General features: G+C 38.6%; 1 protein-coding gene across 1 annotated transcript; it reads right to left on the bottom strand.

Annotated features, from left to right (window-relative positions):
- Window positions 1–6,169: 6,169 nt before the first annotated feature.
- tent5c (terminal nucleotidyltransferase 5C) lies at window positions 6,170–10,216 on the bottom strand. The gene is made up of 2 exons (XM_060876160.1): window positions 9,962–10,216; window positions 6,170–9,126 (listed from the first exon to the last, which is right to left on the bottom strand). Exon 2 carries the CDS (start codon window positions 9,102–9,104, stop codon window positions 7,938–7,940), a length of 1,167 nt encoding a protein of 388 aa, XP_060732143.1. The 5' UTR covers window positions 9,105–9,126; window positions 9,962–10,216; the 3' UTR covers window positions 6,170–7,937.
- Between the last annotated feature and the right edge of the window lie 979 nt (window positions 10,217–11,195).

The raw sequence follows: 11,195 nt of genomic DNA, 5'->3' as shown, positions 1-11,195 counted from the left end.
CAGCATTTGGCTACGCTTAGCACAGACATAGCTCATAATTGAACATGTCTGCAGCTGGAGAGACTGCAGACATCATTCTGAAGTTTCAGATTAGTTTACTGCCTTTGATCGCAGTTGCGTTTACAGGCCATATGCTGCTAATTCCTGCTACAACTAGCTTGTCTAAATGCTTATTAAATACTAATTTTAAAAAGTTTCTTTTTCTTTCTTTCCATTCCATTCCATGTATTTTTCCTATATAATGTCAGTATTAAGAAGCAAACTGATATATGGCTTGTGCAATATATATATACAGCCAGTACACTCTGGTTGCTTTAATGCAGTAATGCAGCAGCAGTAATGTTTCATTTATATACATTTATAGCTATTTACTATAAAATGGCCATTGGTTGTTACTAGAGTCCCATCATCAGATCATTTTAAACCTTTGTACAGTTTAAACCCTAGAACAAACCCTAGATGAAGAATTACAAGAAATTTGTGAAAGAAGATAGAAAGATAGAAAGAGATAGAAAGACAGAGCTGACTGGAGGCAAAAGCAGAAAAAGAGCAGAGATGGAAATTGGTGGTTTCTGTGCAGCAAATCTCCTGCTTTTCCAACCAAAATTAAATGTCTTGTAACTATTGGCAATTTACAGTGCCACTTATCGAGCTTTAAACAAAGAGCCATACGTTCACGATTTTGGGTTCTTGTAATGGACACCAATAGTACCAGACTGTATTTCTTCCATTTGTGTTTGCAGTAAGAGCACAAAACAATTCACCAGTTTACAAAATGATTCAAATGATTTATTCAGAGTCAATTTTTTCATGCTAATCTTTTGACATGGTGCAATTAATCCTTCACATTCTAACTTAGGGAAAATACAGACATTAGCCAGACACATAGTTCAGAAAGGAAGGGATTACGATTACACTATGATGATGATAATGATGATGTTGATGATAATGATGATGATGATGATGATATTATCAACATCAAAAATATCTGTGGAATGGAGCATTTTTCTTCAGTGTAGTCTGCAAGACTTTTTATACTTTATTGACTATGCTTTGAAGAACAACTACAGTGAATTGTCCTATTTCTTACTATGATCATTTCTAACTTTAAATAACATTAATCTAAGTGACTAGTGTACAGTGGGTTGGCCTGACACACAGCTCAGGAGCTAGGAACAGGGTTAGAAATTTTGTATTTGATGTTTCGTTGTATCCATGTTTGGATTTATTTTGTACAGGCTAATTCTAAAAAAAACGGTTAAGCTTAGGCTTAAAGTTAAAGGGTAAAATAGGAGTTACATGGTGAAGAGGGATTTTTCATCTAAACAACTTTCCTGTCTTCCGTCTCCAACATAAGACGTTCAGCTTTATAACATAAAACTGAAAAAGGTTACTAAATAATCGCTCAAAAAGTGACTAGCATTTAAATTCTGCTGCATGTCCTCATAACAGACCTGCTGTTCCCATCTCAATCACTTTGCTTCCCTAAATACTGAACACACATTTCCACTTCTCTCTTTTTCACTTATTTGTGTATTCAGATCTGTCTTTATATGCATTGCGTGTGTGTTAAATTCTTATTTAATCTCCTTCCCTCACACATGTTATGATTGTCACCATATTATCACATACTTTGTGACTTTCGCCATCGTCTAACTTGTGCGTCTGCATCTTGTCTTCCTGTTTGTCACTCAGTGTTACTGTGTCAAGGATATGAAGGGATTGAAGATTATGATTTCTCAAGTTAAAGCAACTAGCCAAACTAATATTTTAATCCAACACTTTTTTAAATCTCTACTATCCCTTGATGATACTTACATGGATATGATGTGTATATGCTTTTCAAGGAAACCGCTCCTAAGGACATCATGGTGCAGTCACAGTTTACGGAACCATTATTATGCTAATTATGACGGTATGAAGTTAAATCACAATTTCACAAGACTTGAGTCAAGAACCCTAGGAGAAGAAGGCAAAATGTTTTTAGAGTGCCTTTATAATCAAAAAGAAAAAAGAACTCTGACATAAATGTAACTTATTAACAGGCATAATATGTGGAATTCCTCATATATAACTAACAACAATGTTAAAGCTGTAAAATAAAATTCTGTCCACAGACAAAATCAGAGCTCCATCAGACACATAGTGGACACATGCAAATTTATCATGTGCTTCTACAACTTCTACAGCATGTGAACAAAAGGCAGAAAAGTGCATTGTTTGGAGAGGGAGGATATTCAGTGGACTGTCTCTCTGCCTGTGTCTCTCACCTGCATTCTGCTGTGTAGTGTTTTCATTGTCTCTGCATTTCTTTCCGCAGTATTCCAGAAATGGGGCATTGTTAACTGCCTAGTTTGCTTGATTGTTCTCTTATCGCTGGCTTAGATGTATGTTTTGACCATCATGGCTTCCCGATTGCTACACGCATACACACACACACACACACACAGGTTATTGCACTGGCATGTAGCATATGTTAGCTTGAGATATTATCAGAGTTCCACATGAGCTCCCCTTATCAGTGGATCCAGCGGAAAAAGAACAAGATAGAGAAGAGAAAACATTAGATTAAGCAGTCTAGCTCCAGTCTAGCAGTCGAAGCTCTAGTATTCTGTTGCATATATGTGATTAACACAGGCAACTCTACATTATGCCCCTGTAACCAGAAACATGGACATGATTTCTGCCAACAAAAAAAAAATACAACATGATTCAAATTAGCACTAAGCAGACAGATTTGAGATTCATGCCAAAGCTTAACCCAACTCCCAAACACTGAAACAACCCAGTAAAACACTATTCAGTTTCCTTCCGCTTTCCAGAGCATTTGAAGTCATCCATGGAAACTGAGGCTGTGTTTACTTTACACTAACAGTGTTAGTTGTTTCATTCATTAAAAATGGCAGATAGATAAGGTAACAGCTAAACATTTGATTAGGTTGCAGAGCCTGAATCTGTATTTAATGACAAGGAGCTGCAGCAGGTAGGAACGGACACACTCCCGAGAAGGAAAGTAAACCTGTGGAGGCAAGCAGACAGTACAGCAGTACACAGGGTTTCAAGGAGAGAGGCTGCTGGGGCAGCTGTGGACATTCACTAACCACATACCTATTGCTTGACATATTGAAAGCACAAGTAGACGCCATTTTACTGCTGATGTGGTTGTCGCTGTGTCATTCTGTAAACTCCACCCTCACCTGAACCTGGTAAAACACCATATCACATTGCACTGAATTCTCCTTTAATAGAAATAAATGTCTACATTAATGACTTTGTTATATAATACGTGTTTACATTTTTATGAGGTTTAGAAGGCTTAGATTACACAGACCATAAAAACATACACCTGTGATTTGCCTTGCAGGTGGATTTACTGTCAGAGCTGCTGTTATTTAGGATATAATACATGCTGACTTTCTGTTATAGGAAGATCATAGTGGTGCATGTGACGTGGCCCAGAAGTAGCCAAAGAATCTGTGATTTATTTATTTTTTGTTCCAGTAGTGGAAATTATTCCCCTATTGCCAAAGATTTAAAACAAGTTCAGGAATACAGCTCCCATAAATAGGCAAAATATTGATGCACATGTTTGATTAATTTCACCGCATCACCGTGTTTGTGGATGTGAAAAATTTTACTGTTAATGTGCTGACACTGAAGACACCATCCATAAATGTTAGACATCTTGGGCAAAGTAGCACCACTTCACCAATTACGTGCTCATGTTTATTCAATAACACTTTATTTTATCATCACATAACATGCTGTACGAGTCCCAGTGAATGATTTGTTAATATAGAAACAGTAATGCATTCAAATGTGAATACGTACATATTCACCTTGCAACCACTGCTTGGTGTGAGCCACTACTACTGCTGTGTCAAACATGAGAATTTAACAGTCCTGTGGTCGAAAACGATTTAGAATAGCGTTCCCTGACTCACAAACGCACACCCCCCTCCCCCTCCCCTCTCTCACACGCACAAACACACACTCACTGCATGGAAATGTACAGTAACATTACTAAACACTCCCACCGTGAACACCACCATGGACAAATTTACTCAAACCAATTCAAAGATGTTTTCCACATGCAGGGTTTTTTTTTTAATTAAATTCAGCAAACAATGTCGTCATTTTAAAAAAATGCTAGAATTTTTTAAATCAGGGCCGGTTTTTATTTTTAGTACCGCTTTTCTTTGAAGTACTAAAACTGAGCATGGTTTCAGCATCTTAGAAATAAAACAGCTTGCAGTTTATTCCTAAATAAAACCAGACAACTAAAACTCAGCATTGGCTTCAATGGCTTAAAGTAATCCTGGAGTTTACTCATTAACCATTATAAGAAATCTTCCATCACTTCTAACATGACTTTGATCATTTTTAAACAAAGTTCAGTTCTTTTCATTGCATTCCAGCTCATTTGCAATACAAAGTTTTTCCTTTTTCACATTCAGACTTCATCAGTAGACCATGTTACCAACCTGCTGATGCATAGCTTTGTGCCATGGTATGACAGTGGGAAATGGAGCAAGGCCATGACAAAACTCTGCTGGAGGCTAGATGCAATTCCAGTGTCCCCTGGAGCGGTATGTGCAGAAGGTTCTAGTAGCATGACTGCTTCCAGAACATGAAAAAGTAACTACATTTACACACAACCCAATAACTCAGATCAGTTACTTACTCATTTTTCACTGAGACTTCAAGACTTCACTTTTTTTTTTTTTTTTCCTCGTGCACCAAATAGCTATATTTATCAAATAATGCACATAAATGTCAAATTTGGAAATAAACACAATTAACATCACTGTGGGGTTGAATACTTTATTTCCCCTCCTCTTCATACATATTTTCCTGATGTTCAATTCCATCCAAAGAAAATTAAAGTGAGAAAAGTGCTCAAATTAATCGACAATGAAAATTTTTAATAAACCTCAAAACACCATGTTGACAAAAGCTTTTTTCCCCAAAAAAAAAAAAAAAAAGAAAAAAAAAAAAGAAAAAAAAATTAACATCTTAAACTTTTCAGCTCACAAATCATTGGCACAGTTAGACAGAACACAAAAAACTGCACATCCTACAACTCGTTATCACCTGGCAAAGGACTTCCAGAAAAGCCTCCAGCATCAGCAAAACTTTAGACAATTGTCCTAACACAGGAAAGTCCTCCCCTAGGAAAACATTAAACATAATGATACGGATGCTTTCTGAGCCATAGTGCAACAGTACTAGCAAAGCTTAAACACCTTTGTTCACAGATAGACAGCCAAGAGAATGTTCAAATAGGGAAATTCTGGAATTACAGCAGAAACAAAAACAAAAAAAATAATAATAATAATGATAAAAACACCTATCTGAAAGAACAAAATACTTCTGCATTAGTATAGACACTGCATGCATCATTTCAAATACAATCTCCCTATATTACAAGCAACCCACTGTACCTTGTGCTGTTAAATAGGAGCCCAGCCAAAGCCCACCATGCCAAGTCTCATCTGGGTGAACAACCAGCAGGATAAAACGTCAGACGGCAGCTAAAACTGCTCAATATGGGCAGATTAAGGAGATGCTGTATCGATACGTCACATCTGTGGTCTAAAACTTAAGCCTTAAGAGCTGATTTGCACAAACTTAACATAACCTGAAGAAAAGATACTTGGGTTTGCTTTGAGGAAACCGGACCACAGATGTCTGAGAAATGAATACATCTGAAAGCAAACAACATCTAAATACTCCATTAAGTATATCCCATCAGTTATACGAGAAACAGTTCAAGCCAGAATGCAGGTTAAATAATTCAGAACCACACAGCAGCCCTTTGTCCAGGATCCGTTCTCCGCTTCACCCAATGTGTCATTTAGAGCTCGTGCACTTACACAGCTACTCAGAAATTTAAAAGTATGAGGTATTTAACGATAACTGGTCAATGCCCGATTTTGCCCAGCTTGGTGGCATTAAAAGGGCAACTGACAAAGTCTCAATTACTGGAATGACTAGACAACTAGGCTTAAGAAAAGCAAGGTGTTAGGATGGACCAAAGATGACATCATCATATAAACTGACTTTTCTCATGACACCAAAATGCCTAGATCCATAACATACACATACCCTGACCCAATATTTACTGTAACCTCTGACCCCCTACCCTAATATCCCCCCCCCCCCAACAACCACAGCCTGCCTACAAAAATTTGATAAGACCTGACCCAGAGTGTGACCACAATTGTCAGAGGCTGCAGTGACCCTTTCCCACCTCCCTCCAAAGTCTGTGTGTGAGAAGCAGATAAGAGGCTGATCGTGGCTCTCCAGGTCATCCACTTTGTGTGTGCGGACCTGAAAAAGCTGCGTGCAGATGCAGAGTAAGCAGAAGGAGAGACTTCGTAAAGAAAATCAGAAACAGCTGTTAGTTCAGAATGAAAGGTTTTTCACACAGATTATGTGGTGTTAAAACACACCAGACATTGAGGTGCATAGGTTTTAACATTGGGGGCATGCAACATTAACCATACCAGAGGTTTAAAAATCCATAACTGGAATCTACCAAAAGCCACTGTAATGTTTCTGTGAATGGGGCCCTGCTCCAATGACCACAAAAGGGTTCAGCATGGGATCCATACAAGAGCAAGAGCAGCAGAAGCACATGTAAGGTGTTTGTCACAGCAGAAAACCCTGCCCACCTCCCTCCAGCGAAGACATATTCTGCCCTGCACCTCTTAGGATAATTTTAGAGCGGTGCGACACCAGTTTGGAGTCTTGTTACACAGCAATGCAAAGCCTGCTAAGGATCACTATAGACTCAAGCGCACTGGACACCCAACACTTTATCCTTTTAAGGAAAAGGGACAACCTCACCGTCATGCTCCTTCTCACATGTACACTCATTTCAAATTCAATTCCATGCATAAGTCACTCAAAGGCTATCCTGTCCTCTCACCGGCAGCCAACTCTGCATTACCCAGATTAAATCACAGAACGATGACAAGTTAGTTTTTGAAAACTTGCACTGTTGTCCTTAACAAAGCATTAGGCTACATGACTTATTTGTCCTAAACGGGTTGGAAATCTGGAATCAGCTGTACCGAGAGAACTTTCTGAAGTTTGTAGTGGAATACTAAAGATATTTTTGCATGCAAACAATGTACACAGCTGTAGCACACCCCAAAACAAATGCTACGTAAACTATATGTTCACCACCTCTGTCTAGAAAAAACGTGCAGTGTCCTTTACCTCACAATAACCCTGGTTATCATTAGCTGAGGAAGTTAAAATGCTCAAGCTGAAAGCTCTTAAGGATATTAGCAGCTCATAGTTTTTAAAAAAAAAAAAAAAAAAAAAAAAAAAAAAAAAAAAAAGGGGGAAATCCCTCCTCATTGCACACTGGAATTTCCTGTTTAAGTCCGTGCTTACTTTTTTTGTGTCACCCAAATTCTTTTTTCCAAATTTATATATATAACAAAATTTTGTGTTTTTTTCTACATTTTCTGTGTTTTATAGCAAGAAGCATCAAAACTGTCTTTTGAGAAATCTTTCCCTCCCTTAAAGACAAAAGTCTATAATACATTAGGGAGGAATAAGGCACAATAAAAATTTCAAGTTGCAAAAACGTCATTGCTCAGATAAGGGACACGGGCAACAAAAACAATCTGAGAAACAAATTTAAAGGAGCATTTGATCTTTCCCCACCAATATAGAAATTCCAATCTCTAAAAATATAGATATATATTACTTAGACTCCAAAAGGTCTCGAAACATTGACATGAATTTAGCAAGAAAAGAAAAGAAGAAAAAAAAATAAAAAAAAAACCCCACAAATATAGACCCGAATGCTTGTCCTCTTAAATATCTTTATGCCCACACAGAAAAATACCACTCATGGCCAAACAGTTGTTTTTTTGATTTTTTTTTCCCCTTCATTAATAAACCATATGTTTAGAGTCTTATTTACACGGCAGCCATGTTGGAATGGACTGGTTACAAGACGCCACATAGTAGTTACTGAAGTTCAGGTCTCGGACATAAGGTGCTGGCTGGTAGTAACAGGTCACGTTAGTGGCATCTGGTATGACGTTCTGCTCCGCAAGCACCCGGAAAGCTGTGAGTGAGATGAGGTTAAGTGTCTGCCTCCTCTCATGTCCCATGAGGCAGACTGTGCTCTCGTTCACGACCCGTCGCAGGATCATGAGGTAGTCATACTTGCTTTTCTCCTCACCCACGAAATGACTCTGCAGGTAGGCCTCAAGTTTCCGCTGCTGCTCGCCGATGTCAGGAAAATCAATGAAGAAGCGAGAGCACATATAGCGCTCTAATGCTTTGAACTCCTCCTTATCTGTGGGCCTGAAGTCTCTCACTAGAAGGTTACAATATTTCAGCAAGCCACCTCCACGGATTTCCTCTGGCCTTTTGGTGGCAATCAGCTTGTTCCTGAGGTGGTCTAGTGCCACAGCAAAGTCACCATACATACTCTCCCCAGTCACAGTAGGGTAGAAATGCTGAGTCATAGGCTTTTCTGAGTCGTAATAAGACAGCACAGAATCCAAAATTATCTGGAAGGAGTCCACGCTAAACTCAAACTGTCTGCGAATCGAATCCACAAACTTAAGCTCCACGTTGCGTCCGTTATTATTGGACAGGGAGATAAGAGACCAGCGGTCCTGTTCCATGTACACTTTAACCAGTTTCTGCACATAGGCCTCCTTCAGCGTCATGTGTGTGATCTTCTCCTTGTTAACCCCTTCGGGCAGGAAGTCCAACAAAGTGCTCAGCACCACATCTTTGATGAGCTGGAACTCTGTCTCCTGCGGGAGATCAACTCTGAAGATGACATCCAGATCTTTGTAGCTCCAGCCAATGTCCTTCACCAGGACGTGGCTGGCAGTGGACCCGTTTAAGCGAATGTCATTGACTTTTATGCCACTCTGCTCAAGCCGGTTGCGCACCTTCTGCACAATGTCCTTCAGTCGCACCTCCAGTGTGGGGAAGTTTCCCCGGCCGTGAATCGGTACCGGTTCACTCAGCACCTCGTGCAGTCGGCTCACCTGCTCCCAGGTAAGTACACTATACGACTCACTCTTGCTGCTGTTTGAGGCCTCGGCCATGTTTGCCATCGTTATAGTTTCCTCAGACAAACTGCAATGAAGGAAAAATATTTATGGGTAAGCCTCAGAGAATAAAATGCATCAATCTCACTACTACCGGTAAAAAACAAACAAATAAACAAACCCACACTAAACAAAGTGAACCGACACCACAGAGTTACATAACAGTGATAACATATCTATAGAACTTACAACGGGCAAAGCAGCTGTGTCATATAAGATAATCATGCAAACTTTGGAACAGTGACAACACACACACGAAAGGCCAAGCAGCTTTCGTTAAAAACACTCGACATCTCAAACACGCAAGCTTTCCCCATACGAAACTGCTCCTGACAAACTTACACCAAGAAAAAAAAAAACCCCCCCCCCCCAAAAAAAAAAAAAAAAAAAAAAAAAAAAAAAAAAAAAAAAAAGAAGCATCGAGTTTAAACCTGTTTTTTAAAAGCACGCACTTGTGCAAACGTGCACGCGCCGCCTGCGTGAGGCTCTTCCACCATTATTATTATTATTTACACTCAAACCGACAGGCTTAAAAAAAGTTGGCCTTGTTTATAATAAAACCCACAGAGGAGGAAAGAAAAAAAAGGACTGGTGAGGAGGTTTCAGAGCGAGCACCATCATCCGAAGAGCTGTGTTTTTTTTTTTTGGTTTTTTTTTTTTTTGTTTTTAAACACGTGATGGCTTTAACAAAGCATTAAAAGAGTTCAGGTCTAAAATAAACATTTCATCACTTCACCGTTACAGTGAAACACACACTGCTTTTATACGCTGTACTAAACCCGTACACGGAGAAAAACAGCCTGTGCTAGTTCAGCTGTTACACAAACACAAGACAAGACAAGACGAAATAAAGCAGCACAAACCTGAGGACAGCACTGTGGGTCACTTAAAGCGTTCACACGAAGTGTTGGGAAACAAACTGAGACGTTATCTAAAGTTTTGCAGCTCCATACACACACACACGCAGTAACTCAAAGCTCCACGTTAAATCTGCTCACTTCTGACTCTACAGCGCTGCCTCGCCTTCTTATAGGCCGAACAGCCTGCTGGGAAAAAAAGATCAAACCCATCCGCCGTTAACGACGTACTTTATTTACACCTCGGAATTGTGTAATGTAGGTCAAAAATCTTTACGACGCTTGTTTTTTTTCCCCCTACACCACCGTGTTATTTCTGAGATTTGAAGCATCTACCGTAGATGGCATGAGGTGAAAGACTGCAGCTCTTATAGCGTATGGATTTATAAATACTCGCGTTTTATTACCCGCATGCGCGCAGCAAGCCTGTGATTGGCTGAACGGGTTTTTGCGTTGCCAGGTAACCATCCGCCTAAGCCCCTTTAATTTCGGCGAGTATTAACTTCCTCACACTAACGGCTCTTACTGGACTTTTATTATTTAAATATTATTATATAATTATATATGTTATCCGTTATATACTCCACAGTATAATATTTTAATAATAAAAGTACAGTGAGTCGTACTTTAATTATTAAAATATTAAACGAACTTTTATTACTAAAATATTATACTAATATTATATATTATTAATAATATAATATATTATTATATATATACTATATATATAGTATATATATAATAATTCTAATATCATATTTAATAATCTAATATAAATAATAAATTAATAATAAATAAATATACTTATTTATTTATATTAGATTATTATTAAATATTATATTACAAGTATTAAACCCCAGTTTCCCCATGATGTGTTTTCTTTAGCACATGGGACCTAACTGGAGCTAAACTTGTTTCTTTTACTACAGAATTGTTTATGAACATTAATTGTATTTTTAAATAGATATTTTTAAAAAATAGTTTGCTATAAATTAGCAAGTAGCAGATTAGCAAGCTAGCAAATTTTGCAGCTAGTTACTGGAAGTTCATTCATTCATTCATTCATTCATCTTCTACCGCTTATCCGAACTACCTCGGGTCACGGGGAGCCTGTGCCTATCTCAGGCGTCATCGGGCATCAAGGCAGGATACACCCTGGACGGAGTGTTACTGGAAGTTATAGGCAATAAAAAAAATCTCATTCCTCTGCCTGGGGGATGTACAGCTGTCAGCTCACAAA

This window comes from Tachysurus vachellii, chromosome 8 (genome assembly GCF_030014155.1).
Source record: "Tachysurus vachellii isolate PV-2020 chromosome 8, HZAU_Pvac_v1, whole genome shotgun sequence".
NCBI classification, from domain to species: domain Eukaryota; kingdom Metazoa; phylum Chordata; class Actinopteri; order Siluriformes; family Bagridae; genus Tachysurus; species Tachysurus vachellii.
Note: the sequence above shows the minus strand (reverse complement) of the source record. Positions and strands in the feature narration are given on the sequence as shown.